The sequence below is a fragment of the Argiope bruennichi genome, chromosome 8, assembly GCF_947563725.1.
Source record: "Argiope bruennichi chromosome 8, qqArgBrue1.1, whole genome shotgun sequence".
NCBI classification, from domain to species: Eukaryota; Metazoa; Arthropoda; class Arachnida; order Araneae; family Araneidae; genus Argiope; species Argiope bruennichi.
The window spans coordinates 14,034,466-14,049,735 of record NC_079158.1 but is presented as its reverse complement, the minus strand read 5'-3'; the positions used below and the strand labels follow the sequence as shown (position 1 = coordinate 14,049,735).

Sequence of the window (15,270 nt, the reverse complement as noted above, 5' to 3'; positions counted from 1 at the left end):
CATCAGAGCACCCCAGAAAATCGCAAGAGGGGCTCGAGGGGGGAACGCGTGGCCCGCTTGAAGTTTCTCCGGTCGTAGAAATGCCGCTAAACTGGACAAACATCAGAGCACCCCAGAAAATCGCAAGAGTAGCTCGAGGGGGGGAACGTAGCCCGCTTGAAATTTCTCCGGCCGTAGGAACGCGGCTTTGCATCCTTTTGAAAATACAGACCGACAGACAAACAAACCCCTTACTTTATTTGGCTCAAAAACTGATATATATCTGCAATTCATATGTTAAATCTGTATACCGAATTTTATTCGTTTTGCTGTTTTCGTTTTTGTAGTTATCGTGTTAACTTATATTTCAATGGCTGGACAGACAGACTTCCTCTGAATTGATTTTGCTCAAAATTTGACAAATTTACAAGTTTCCAGCAAAGACCGTATACCAAATTTCATCCATCTAGATCAAAGCGGTTTTGAGTTATTTTTGTAACAGATACATTTCCCAAAAGTTTATTTTTAGAACTCAGTAGGATTTAAAACGCAGATTCGTCAAAAACTCACGTCCGATTTTTTGGAACGATTACAATACTTTACTTATACTTCGTATACGAGAAAGTAATAAATAAATTATTAATACACTTGGTCTCAATGGTCAAGATTTAAATCGCGTTGTTAAGATGAATATCCTATAAGAATGAAAATATATTCAAAAGATGATAGTTGTTTAAAATTTAGTTTAAAACTATTTCAAGCTTTCTCAAGTAAGCTAGCCGCTCTGTCATTTTCACGTGTTGCTATTTATAGTTAAAATATAATTATATCTTTAGCACACAGATGTCAGTAAACGGAACTCTTACGTTGAAAAAAAGGGAGAAATGCTAGTTTGTCGTCTCTCATCTCGATCTTAAATCTCCAATTTGCTGCATCCTTTCTTAATCACCCAGAATAATATAATTAAACGTAATGTAACCTACCTTGATCATTAAATGCCTTATTTAAAAATTTTATTGCTAAAATGATAAAAATTTCTTTATTTTACTACAATAAAAATTATTTTATTGTTTTTTTTATACAGATATTTATATCTGGTTAAATAACATCTACTTATCTGAAAAGGTATGCATGCCCGGATATTAATTATGTATTTTTAAAAGTAATGTAATTACGCATTTAGGACATTATCAGTACTGATGGTTATTAGCACTTATTTCCAAATATCTACTTTTTTAAAGTTTTAAATGATATTCTTTGATATATATAAGTTTTTCTGAATGAATTATTAAAAAAGGATTTTAACCAATCATGCAATTAAAAATGATTATTAAGTAGATTCATAGAGCTAAATTATATCACTGACTCTCCGACCCACCCAAAGGCACACAGATAAAAATATTGAATGACCAGACCGCCGCAACAGCAACACTGGCGAGAACTGTGGTTAAGTCCTAAGGGCCATCACTGGCCACGGTACAACCCTTTCCGAAGGAAGTACGTTCCGTTATCGATGAGAAAGAGCCAGGTCCGCCCCCCCTTTTGCTTACCCTGCAGGTTGGCGAGATGCAACCACTATACCGGAAGCATCTCATCCTCATTTCGAGGTGACCCCTGGGGTTTGATTCATAGAGCTAAATAGGATTAATTATCCTTTCTATTTTAATCAGTAGACCTCGCGAAAATCTAAAATGGTTACCAAGTTTTTAGAGCATCTTTTTTATCAATTTGTTTCAAGTACATCTTTTAAAATAATAATTCATATGATACTTAAGAGATTTCCTAGGACTTCCATATGACTGAATTTAATTTAGACGTTATATCAGAGTTCATATATTATAAAATAAAAGAAAGTCTAGATCTATTTTTTAAAATCCATATAAAGGATAAAAAGTGAAGATTTAAATATATCATCATAACAACCGATAAATTAAATGATGAATAATTACATTTTTATGATAGAATATATTTTGTCAAAATGTATTACATGGCTAATAGTTCTTTTTAGTATTCTAATTCCTTTTCAAATGTTTCGACAGTTTAGAAAAGAACAAAAGTGAAGAAAATTCCTAAGAAATTAACAAAAACTACTGTCATAAACTTCATAAAAACAAATAATACGTAAAGTAAAGGTACATAACAGGAACTGACTTTAATCAATATGTTTAAATCATTTGACGCCTTGATACGGCTCCCAGAAAACAAGCTCTGATATCAGAGTTCTATTTATATACGAGAGGCGAAATTAATCAGTAAAAAGCAAAATATTCTGGTCGCAAATCTTCATATAATTAAATCGTAATCTATTAGAAATAAAATAGCCTCGAATTGCTGCAGGTTAGCAGCACTGTCTGATGTAACATCTGCAGAGTTTAAAGAAGAAATTATAATTGCAGTTTGGGAAGTGTTAAGATGCGATCTTCCGAGTGCAAGGCCATGGGATTCCGCAAGGTGTGCTAGCTGATAGGGGAGTGCGATTTGCATATTGTGTAACAGTAACAGGCACCACCATAACTTCATACAAAATTAGGAGGCTCTCCCCTTTTCGGCGGATGTATGCAGCATTAATGAAGATTCCCGCTTATTCTCTGCACTAAAAGAGGTCAAAATTATTCTGTCGGAACTTTTCTTAAATACAAGAAAACCGCTATTTTAAAATGTAGTTTTCCGTTATAAAGTGTTCTGTCAAATATTCTCTTATTTTATATTCTGCTATTCGTTTTTATAGTTTTTAAAATAAAGGAAATATAATTATTTTATATCTAAGTCTAAATTCTATAGAACTTTATTCTTTCCTTCTGTATGAATAAATTTATATAAATGACGATTAAATTCAAAGGAAAAATAAAATCAATTTTGAATCTAAATTTTTAGTTTAAAATTTATTTATTAAATTTTTAACTAAAATAGATGGTTTAATCATAATTTCTATATAAAAAAACCTTTCATGCCTCAAATAAAACATGTGTTAGGGACATCTTTTTCACTTAGAATAAAATTAAAAAGAGAAATTTGTACCAACACAAATAAGTATCGTTCATTTAACTATTATAATTAACATGATATTATTATATTATAATATACATAACTACATCGTACATTTACTTTTTAATCTATCATTTTTATCAGGATCTTTCATGACGCATCAATAAAATCAACTTTTCTTAGTTGGTTCAGTAACATATTTTACTAAAAAAAATATATAATTTCTATTTTTTTTTTTTTTTTTTTTTGTAATTTTGGTATTTCACCAAAGAATAAATGCTACCAAAATTAATTATTAAAAATCTATTTCAAAAAACATTTCCATTATATATTTTTTAATTTTCTTAAAAATAAATATTTAAGTTTTACAAAGAGGGTGTATATTATGAAATTATATATAAATCCTTTAAACTATTTTGATGCGAATATGCTATGTTAATTCAATACTGTTATAATAGAAAAAATGTCATAAAACAGATTATATAATGCGTTGCACAATTTCTTGAAGAAAATATTCAATCTGACGTACTTGCGAGTTGTATTGAATAAAAATAAGTAAAATGTAATCACGTTGAAACTGACCGTAAAGTACTTTACAAGTCAATACATCAAAATGTGAAACCAGTGGGACGGTCTCCAAAATTTTCTCGCATATAAGTTTATAATTTGTGTTTTAGACGCGATTTTTCCCAACCGATTAAAACAAAAATTTGACACAGAACTCTACTACAATCATAAAATCACGTACCAACTTTGATATATTTAAATCATTGCAGTTATATGCTTCTTAAAATATACACAATCAACCTCTAGTTAGATTTGGTTGAAAATTTGATAGGTTCTTACACAACCAAAGATAGGTTTCACTACCATAGTTAAATCTGTGCACCAAATTTTATTCATCTAGCTCCCATCATTTTGTAATTATCGCGTTAACTTTTATTCGAATAGCCGGTCATAAACAACAAATTATTACACTGAGTTTTCTCTTATAGAATGGGTGTTTTTAAAAATTGTTTCTTCCACTAGAAATGATTAAAAATGAGGTATTTTGATTATTTTTAATTAAAAAAATAACAACCAATAAATTTTATGTATTTTAAGAGTTATGGACTATATGACACTCATTAGTACGCTTTGGTCTTGGAATAATTTTATACTTATTAGCTCAATAAAATATTTGTAAACCGGAACCTGCAAATTGGGAAATCATTCCAACATTAAAATGATACATTTTGGAACTCCAAACCTACGAACTGAACTATGACGTCTGTAAAATAGCTTCTACGCAATTTTAAAAGTCGAAAAATTACGAAACAAATGAAAAAAAGGTATTTAAAAAAATTAAATAAATATTTCCACATTAAAAATATAACAATTTAAATAAAAATTTAAGTCATTACGTGTTGCATTAACTAATGCTATGGGAAGTATATAAATTGAGTAAATTGTGAAGTTTATAAGTGTGTATTTTGAATTAAGTATGCAAAAGTAATAGCTACAGGAAACTTATTCAGACTAAGGGTATCAGGTATTCAATATATCAGTTTGTGTACTCGACTGATAATCTTCTCGACCTTATTCGTTTACGATCGGGTGATAGTATATCAATCTGCTCAAATGATATTATATCATTGATGATAATATATCTCGCCATTTTGTTTGTCTCGGCAACGTTAATAACACGCGTGATGTTGTTTTTTATATACATTTCATCCCCAGTCCTATGTAAAGAACATACCATTGAAAAATCCCAATCTAATCTTGAACTAACTAGATCAACAAAGCCTCTCCGCCTTCCTTTCAGTCACTATAAAACTAAGGCCACCCGCATATCTCAGCAATCCCTCTTCTAAAGAAGCTAAATCCCAGTTTGAAATCATAATATTATAACTAGTCTCAACTACAAGTCACGGCACAAATGCGAGAACAAATACCGATTGAGCAACCGGTATCGTTCCGACAAAAAGGAATCGGTTATCGATTGTATCTAATAATATCGTCTGTATCTATAAGGTATTAACATCAATCTGTACCTGATACAGTGAAACCGAGTATAAGTATAACCCTGTTCAGAAGAAACAACATCAAAGTAAGTGAGTATTATGCTAAGATCGCATTGGAATGCAGATATTCTGTGAGAAGATAACATAATAAAGAAATGCCAATTATTAACATTTGAATTTCATTATACATGCTTAGATCAATTACGAAAGTAATGAAATGCCAAATATTAACATTCGAATATTATACACGCTTGAATCATCTAGGAAAATAATAATAAAAAGTCAATAATTACCATTCGAATTTCATTACACACGCTTAAATCAGGTCGATAAATGATAATAAAAAGTCAATAATTAACATTTGAATTTCATTAGACACACTTGAATCATCTAGGAAAATGATAAAGAAGTGCCAATTATTAACATTTGAATTTCATTACACAAGCTTGAATCATCAAGGAGATATAACATTTTACAATACTGAAACGAATAAGCCATTAATGACACTGGGAAACAGATATTCTGCAGGAAAAACAAAGCCAATATATAACATATATCGCACACAAAAAAGTTGAATTTTTAACACTTGAACGATTTAGAAGTTATAACATCAGTGTATTTGAGTGCAGCATTGTAGTGTACGAAATGCAAAACCAAAGAAAAACAAACAGCCACCTGTAACCTACTGTTCTACCTTTGTTTCGGTTTGTAAGGCTGTCTAAACGACATGCTTACAACTAAGCATGCTTTTATTGGTAGCATCTAGCGATGTGTGGCAAATCAAGAGGAAGGATATACAAATGACTAATGGAATACAAAAAACTAGAAAATAGGAAATCAATGTAAATAAAAACAAACTAATCATGCAAATGCTAAAAATAAAATGAAATTGCACTATTACAACTTCTAAAGACAGTTATTAAAATTATGATGATTCAACAAAATATACTTACATACTATCTATTGTCAATTGATTATTGCATATAAAACAATCATTACATACACACAAAAAATATAAATTTACATAAATACACAAAAATATAAATTTACATAAGGACACAAAAATTCCATATAATTTTTACAATTACCATAAAATTTTACTACTGTTCATAGCATCAGTATTGTTAACCAAAAATAGAAAAGTATTTTTTTTTAAAAAAAAATTGCAGTTTTTTTTTCAATGACTGATTAAAGAAAATATATATTTTGTGCATTATTAGTACCATAATATATGTTTATCTATGAGCTGGTTCTTTAATTTAGAATTAAGTCAATTTGTAAGAATTTAATTTAGAATTAAGTCAGTTTTCATAATGTAATTAAATAAATTTTTTACGAAAATTCTTTTTAAATATTTTAGTTAAAATCGCATTTCAAGGAAATTAATTAAAGATCATGCTTCAGAAAAGGTTATTTTTTCAAAATGACAATTTAAGCAATTAATAAGTGATGTAAAATAAATTTATAAATAAATATCAGTGACGTATTTTTATCTTATAATTTGCATTTAGAAAAATTCTGTAAAAGAAAGTTTTATTTTTTATTAATATTTATTAAAATGTTATAAATATTAAACAGCATCAGAATTTCATATATTCTTGAATTTGTAATAAAAGATAACAAGCATGCTTCCACTAAGTCAAAAGTTAATACAGGAATATTCAAAAAAGAATAAGCTGAATTCTCAAATTAGTATTGCAACTACTTAATCTTATTGCAAAGATTAATTAGTAGTAGCAACTTAGTAGTAATAATAACGAATACAAATTTATTAAATTCTGCAACTTTACAATAAAGACAGTTATGCTTTTTATGGTGTCCAATATAAAAATAAGTAGCAAGTTGGAAATTAAATTCTGTTTCAGCTCATAGGTTACACAGGATATACCAGATTTATAATTCGAAATTTTGAGGTAGTCAGAAATTTTCAAGTCAACATCATTTGTTTGTCATTAACACCATCACAGTAAGAATACATTTTAGAAACCAAGCCAATAGATACACGTTTATGATATGCTTCCAATTTCTGTCTATCGCTAAGCCAAAATTTATATAAGATTCACAGTTTAAATATTTTAGATTATAATGAATTATATATAATATTGATATGACTAAGATATCCTAAAAGAAATATTGCTAAGCTTTGTTAGGAAATATTATAAACTGACGTTACTTTTCATTTATCAAACAATGCATGCACAACTAGTAAATTTCTTTCGAGTATCTCTGCAGCAGTTGACAGGGAAGCATTCTCTTTTAACCCTTTGCACTCGGAAAGGTAATGCGATGCATAATCATTCAACTAATACAAGGATTATTAGTTGAATGATTATGCATCACATTATCATGATGCGATGATTATACTCCGAAAAATAAGTATGTATAATAGTTTACACTCTTGGATCAAAACATTACGTATCAGATGATACATCTTATTTGTGTTATTTAATATTATTTAAATTTTGATAATAATATAATGTCATTTGATGATTACATCTTATTTATGTTATTTAATATTTTTTAAGTTTTGATAATAATATAATGGCATTTGATGATTACATCTTATTTGTGTTATTTAATATTATTTAAACTTTAATAATAAGATAATGGCATTTGATGATTACATCTTATTTATGTTATTTAATATTATTTAAGTTTTGATAATAATATAATGGCATTTGATGATTACATCTTATTTGTGTTATTTAATATTATTCAAATTTTGATAATAATATATCGGCATTTGATAGCTCTAATAATATAAAAGCATTTTGAAATGATTTTTGATTTTAAATTTTTCATATTTGACATTTTCACTTTATTACAAATTTAAAATAATATATTCAGTAATCCGATATGCGAATTAGACAAACAAAATTTTAACAAATCAAATCAAAACAAATTTTAATTTTAATAAATTTTAACAAACAAAATTTATATATATATATATAGTCAAAATGATGCACCATCTTGAATGATGTCTGAAATAATACATTCGGGTGCAAAGGGCTTAAATACCAAGTGAATAAAATATTTACATTTGTAAACATATAAAAAATGACCGAACTAAATGAGCTTGTAGAATTACTATGGTAACTGTAATAAACTAGTGATTGTGTATAATTACCGGTGATTATTCATAATCACCAATAAGTTTGGTGATTATGATTAATCACCGGTAATTGTACATGGTCACTGGATTATCGTATCGGAAGAGATTCAACTCAAGTTATTTATATGTAGATTTGCAGGGAGTGAAGTATTTCCCACTTATTGCTACCACACCGAATTATGAAACAAACATTTGAGGCACTCACCTCGGACCACTCTCCGACTCTCCACGTGCTCCTGCACTTGCTATTGTAGCATTCTCTTTTCCGCCTCGGTCGCGTCTTCTCGTCGCAGAGGGAAAGGGGGAGGTCCGTCCCGTTGGACGACCGACAGAAGATGGCACGCTTCTCGTACGATGTGTGCCACGTAAAGCACTGCGTCTCTAGGCACTGAAATATATCAACACAGCGATCATTTTGACTGAGAAGTATATGCTATCTACTACATTAAATTTTAACCAGGGGATGTGGTGTACCTTAAAACTCTCTTGCATGCTCTCTAATAAATATACTATCCAGCCATCCTCAAGAAATTCTGGGCCTTGGGTAAGGCAAAGAACGCCTGCATTGCATTAGCATACAACAGTTACGACGAAAGATTAATCATTGTGAATTTAGCAATTTAGTGAATCTATTGTGCGCTTCTTGGTGAGTGTTTTTTTTTTTGGCGATTAATCCTTGCCATGCGATTAATAATATCCGAAAATCGAATTTGTGTTTCAGACTCGTGTCTCCTCAATTGACTGAAACCAAAATTTGACTAGAACTAAAATTGCAGTAAGAAAATCACATTCCAAATCCGATATATTTAAACCATTGCGGTTTTTAATACAGACCGACACACGATCAACCTCTAGTTGGATTTGGATCAAAATTTGATAAGTGTCTGTATTATAAAAGCACCTTATTAATATAGGGAGAGAAATAAATTCACCTTCGTATTTAAAAAGTATGGAATTATATATTTTCGCCTTCTAACTTTCACATATAAGAGAGATATGCGATTCCCATATATATCACATCTCTCTCTGTTACCAGAAAATTTTAATTTGATAAACTGATGATTTAGTTTTCAGTAACTGATGGAAAAAATAATGTTAATAGTTCATGCAATTTAAGTAATTTAATTTTACTTTTAGTAATGAATGTCAAATCTCATTACTTGAAGAAATGCATATTTAAATGCGAGCGAGCAAAACTAATTGGATTTGGCAAGTGTAGTGAATAGGAAGATGTAATCTCCAATACACATATATTGCTACTAATACATCTAAAATTATACCAAAATTCATAATGAATTCATTTTATATACATAGTAAACGCGATTACGTTTATAACCGCGTCATATAATGTGGCCGTATAAAAGTCAATGCTATCATATATCAAATATTTTTAAATACTTCCGCACTGATTTCACCATTCTTTTTTGTTGATTACAGAGTAGCAGTCTCTTCATAAATAAGCAGATGTATTGTGTACTTCACGATTATTGTGTTAAAGCACAACACGAACCTTTGCATTAATAATCAATTTAATTGCATTAATTGCAATTAAATCAATACCATCTGCTAATTAACTATTGCAGACTTTCTAAATACTTATAATAACATATTAATTCCAAAGCAGTGTTCACACGAGGTTAACTATTGCGGCGCAAAAGAAGATTATGCCTATTTCAAGAAAATCACGTGGCCTCAAAGGGACAACGTCTAACTGTTGTTCTGATTACATTGTTTCAACTAGCCATATTAGGACAACACCAGAAAGACAACTATTGCGCGCAACAGAAAGCACCTTTAATTACCGCATTTTTCTACAAATAAATTCAGTCCGGATTATAATGTGTATACAATGTGAAAAAATGTTCGAATACATTGCAGATTTAAATGTTCGTTAGGGATTAAGGTGCTAAGGCTTACTGGAGACCACGGTGCGGTTTCCCAGTGAGGACAGTCTTCATAGCCGCAGCTCTGTACGTTTGTGGGGGCAGGGAGACCAGCATCCTCGCACAGACTGCTGTCCACTGGCTTCGATACATTGTTGAGCCTCACAAAACACTGGGAAGATCTCACCTGCAATGTAAAAGGGTCTGATGAAATAACTGTAAATGATGAGCTGTCCATATAAAAAAGGTTACCTTTTTTTTTAACTGATTCATAACTTCTGTCACCTGAATATCTTATTTTATAGGAATTTAATTAATAATAAGTGTCCAAAATAAGATGTCATCTAATTAGAGACATTAAATGAACTCGTAGGTCAAGGGGCTAAGAGTGCAGGCAGAGGATATAAGATGAAATATTCTTACCGAGGATTCATATATCTCATTGAGGCTAATCATGTCGATCTTATATCATTTGGCCACAAAGCTTAACAAATCAGGACGATTCTTAGTTTATAAATGATGTATGGTAATTTTATTTTAGCAGCAGACTTGGACCTGAGAAATGTTTTTATGATACTTTTACAAGTTCTAGCGCTTCATTATACAATAATAATAAAAACTTAAAGTGCAGAGTATCTCTTGATTCATGGCATAACTTTAGAATAGGTAAAATACACATGTAAAAGCTTTTTTTGTATAGCAATAGCGGTTTAAAATAAAAAGTGATGGGGCGGAAAAATAGGAAATGCTGAGGAAATGAAAAACAAAATCTTCACTTAATATTATAGTAAGTACTCTAATGTGCCACCACCAACATTGATAAAGGCTTGGTCGCGTCTAGAAAGTGATTGCCGTACTCTTTTTTCCTAAAATTATTTGCCGTTACAATTCACAGCCATGTACAAAAGATGTTGATTTTTACGATTACAGATTTTTATGATATCCTATTATTATCGTGTAACATATAGTATCAGTTCGCTTTCTCAGAAAAATATTTAAACTTATTTGCGAAGGATGCATCTAAATAGAGATTTTAATAAAATACGCAGTCAAAGGGTTAAGGATACATCTTACTTATTTAAAGAAATTATTGAGAATATTTTACTTATATCAAAGGATGTCTTAATTACTTGTATTCCTGATGCACCGCACGATTTCGAACAGGGCGACCAGTCGGTTAAAATCCACTCGAACTGCAGATTTTCAGCTTTGCCTTTGCCCAAGATGAAACTGTTCGCCACCATTCTCGTGGGATTAGGAAAGAAGGAATCTTCCTCGTGGCTGGCATCTCCCGATTCTCGGTCCAGATCCGAATCGTGACCGCTAAACGCCCCTCTGGTTGTGCTTAGGGACGGCAGGTTCATCAGAAGGTTCTTGATGTGCGAGGAACCGTGGATACTACCAGCTCCGGACTCAACAGGTCCTGTAAGTATTGATAATCAGGCATTGGTAATTAGGCATTATAGTCATAGATTTCAGAAAATGTGATGCTTAAATTTTTGAAGTCCTGGTGAGGGGAAAAAGCATATTTAATAAAGAAACTGAAACAATGGTTATTTGAAAAAAAAAAAATGATTTTTCAGTTTTAGTCTAATAAAATATGGGGAATATCACTGATTACAGGAATGTATAATTTGTACAGATTTGAAAAGTCAAAAGTTCATAAATTATCTTTTAATAATGAATCTAATAGGAGATTCTAGAATACAAAGATAGAGGTTTTTGCCCCATTGTTCAAACATGTTTTCTTCAAATTTCGGTACGCCTACAGCAAATTCCAATAACTATAACTGATTTATATCTTAACAATATTTACAAACATTATGCATCTGTTAAACATATTTTTATTTTTTCTGCGGAATTTTATTAATTTTTAGAAATTATGAAATTTTATTACTAAGGTTTTATTTTAGAAATTATTTCTATTAATAAGAAGTACTATATTCATTATTAAACATGAATTAAAATGTTTTTATTAAGATAGGTATAACTATTCGTTTTTTAATACTAGTATTATTTTTTCTTCAATTTTTAACAAAAAATTTCAGAATATTAAAAAAAAGACCACGAATTATCCCAAATTCTGGATTTTTGGGGCTTTAATCATTTAATCTAATATAAATGTCCATCTAGCTCTCATCCAATATTTTTACCTGGAAATCCTTTGCCTCCATGAGGAGTCCCGACGTTTAATTCTTCCTGATCGGAGACGAGGTCATTGCGGTCGAACTGTATCTCCTTATATTTATTCTTGGCCCTCTGCGCCCCATCATACGTCTGCTTCCAGGTGTCCCCGTACCTGGGCGGAGGAAGGACCTGATTGGGTAGTTTCTCTTCCGAAGTTGTGTCTCCGTAGGTTTTGGATTTCAGCTTTTGCCGATCCTTGTCATAATCGTGACCTCTGCTTTTAAAAATAAGGAATTATGCCTCATGTGGAATGTATTGATAATATAATTTAAAGGACACTTTATTCAACATCAACTCAAAATTATATATGTATATATATAAGACCTTAGGAATAAAGTAATCTAGTATCCCTAGGTAGCATATTCTTTAACACAATATTGTACGATAGTGTTTTACATAATTGAATACTACACAATACTCTAAAGTTTTATATATTATATAATTGAACAACAATATTATACAATAATGCGAATATTGTTCAATATCATACAGTATTGCACAATATATGTGTGCTACTAGGATCAGAACGAAGCGTGGAAACGATATTGTTTTATATAATTGAATACTACACAATACTCTAAAATTTTATATATTATATAATTGAACAACAATATTATACAATATTGCGAATATTGTTCAATATCATACAGTATTGCAAAATATATGTGTGCTACTAGGATCAGAACAAAGCGTGGAAACGATATTGTTTTATATAATTGAATACTACACAATACTCTAAAATTTTATATATTATATAATTGAACAACAATATTATACAATATTGCGAATGTTGTTCAATATCATTGAGTACTGCACCATACTGTAAAATGTTATATATTATATAATTGAACAACAATATTAAACAATATTGCGAATATTGTTCAATATCCTTGAATACTGCATAATACTGTAAAATGTTATATAATATAATTGAACAACAATATTATACAATATTGCGAATATTGTTCCATATCATACAGTATTGCACAATATATGTTTGCTACTAGGATCAGAACGAAGCGTGGAAACAGAATGCACTGTTTAAGCATTTATTAAAGGTAAAATGTCAATGACAACAAATTTTTTATATCGTGAATATTGAAGTTGCTACACTCAAAATAAATATGATAACTGTTATTATTCAAAAATCTTTCGAAAGGAAATAAAATTATCTGATTAATAGAATTTCAGAATTTAGTAAATTAAAGAGTGATTCAAATACCCAGTATTATAGTCTGATGAAATTATAAGAGCAACAAAAGCAAATTCGATTGACTCATGAAACGTTTCTTTTTCTAATTTTGCCTGTTTAGATTTGGTATAAAAAATTCTGCAAATAATATGATTTCAGGAAATCTACCAATGTTTTAGTAATATATGAAATATAAACTTTCTAGAAAATAGAAGATAATATTCAATAAAAGTTTGATTATTTTCCGCGGTTCTTCATTAAGTCAAAACCTAACAGTATATGACTGCAAGATATAATATAGACAAGCAAGCAACGAGCGCACTGTGTTTTAAAGTATAAGTGGTAGTTAAAAGTGCCGATATGAGTTCAAAAGACAATGAATTACAAAAGAAAATTCTATGTAACAATCTACTTCAAGTCTAATACCAGAAAACAAGTTTTTATAGGAAAACCAACAATTACCTGTGCGGTACGAGTTCATCTGAATCCACTGGCTTGACAGTCGGATCGACTGTTTGTGGTTTGGCTGTATTTCGAGCTTGTATGTAGAGAGGAACTCTCCCCAGTGTGCTGAATTCGAAAATTGTTTCTTCTGTCGAAAAGGTTTTCTCTTTGTTATCTAGAAAAATCGATACAAATTATATTTAAATTGAGGATTCCAAATATGAGCAAAAGTATAGAATCTTAATATGTTGAATGTATACTGCTAAAAAATTTCGTTTTGATCTCTTTTATTTGAGGCATAAAAATTATTTGTTAATTTCAGACATAAAATTTATTTGTTAGAAAATGGATATAAAGCTAAATATATTTGCCTCCAATAATTATACAGTGCATAATTTTTAGGGAATATAAGATCACTTATTACGTGCTACTTTTCCTTGCAACGATTTAAAAAAAAGAATGGACATTTTAGGGTCAGTTCTTTGAAAATTTGACTGAAATTCTATCGACAATAAGCTTGTGGTATCTTATGAAATCTATAACAAAAACCTTTAAGTTTCTATATTCTATCAAGTCTTAAGATTTGAAGAACTTAAGCCCTTTTTATTTTTTTCTTATTAGGATGCTAAGAAAATCCATGGATGACGATATTGAAATCTCATAAAACTGGCAGAGAGTGTAACAGACTTTATTAACTGTAAATCTGGAAAAAAATTATAAATTTCGAGAAATAAAATTTTTTAAATGTAAAAAGGGAATCTTTATTTGGGGGGGGGAGGGGCTTATATTGAAAGTGCTTTCTTTCTTACTTTTTTTTTTGCTTGTTGGGGTTTTTTTTTTGTCTTTTTTTCATATTTAAATAATATCCAATTAAAAACATAGGACTCATAAAAATTTTTAGATAAAATGTGTATTACAAATTGATAAGTTTCTTGTAAATAAAAAAAAACTGAATAATAAGATCGTTATAATTAGCGACAAAAGATGGTGCAAAAATACTTAAACAGTCCCTGAAAATCTACGAACTATAAAACATTGCGCCTTAATTTTATGCTAATGATGTATGAACTGAAGTTCTTTCATTTATTCTACTAGTAATAAAGGCAAATGAGACTGTATGGGCGTTCTACAAGAAAGACCGCATATCTAGAATTATTGATTTTGATCGCTAATTCTTTTTATCAGCATATTTTAATCTTACTATTTTCCTACTGCTTACAAAATACACTATACCATTTTAATGTTGGAAAAAATGTATATTTTGCATGACGAATAAGAAAGAAAATTTGACAATGCGCATGTTGTTTATGTTGCGGAAGTTAAAAGTAACAAATAAGTAGTATCAACTAATTAGATCACAAGTTCGCTATTACTGAAATATTCTGATTGCTGTTGCATGTGCGGCAAAATGTAATGAATGCAATGTAGCTTCTTTTTAAAATTATATTATAATATTTACAGATTCTTTGGTAAATACTTACA

The 15,270-nt window shown here is 29.9% G+C and overlaps 1 protein-coding gene across 5 annotated transcripts in view; it reads right to left on the bottom strand.

The window, feature by feature from the left end:
- Nucleotides 1–15,270, bottom strand: part of LOC129980881 (protein madd-4-like) — a 323,844-nt gene that overhangs the window by 19,685 nt on the left and 288,889 nt on the right. For 4 of the 5 annotated variants that reach the window (XR_008785271.1, XR_008785272.1, XM_056091332.1 and 1 more), the window contains exons 17-21: nt 13,807–13,963; nt 12,119–12,369; nt 11,096–11,388; nt 10,000–10,152; nt 8,288–8,470 (exon numbers count right to left, since the gene is read on the bottom strand). Coding sequence is in view for 3 of the 5 variants with exons in the window: in XM_056091332.1 (XP_055947307.1) it covers nt 8,288–8,470; nt 10,000–10,152; nt 11,096–11,388; nt 12,119–12,369; nt 13,807–13,963 (1,037 nt within the window). In the remaining 2 variants the exon portion in view is untranslated. The remainder of the gene's footprint in view (nt 1–8,287; nt 8,471–9,999; nt 10,153–11,095; nt 11,389–12,118; nt 12,370–13,806; nt 13,964–15,270) is intronic. The other variant, XM_056091331.1, reaches the window with a different exon arrangement.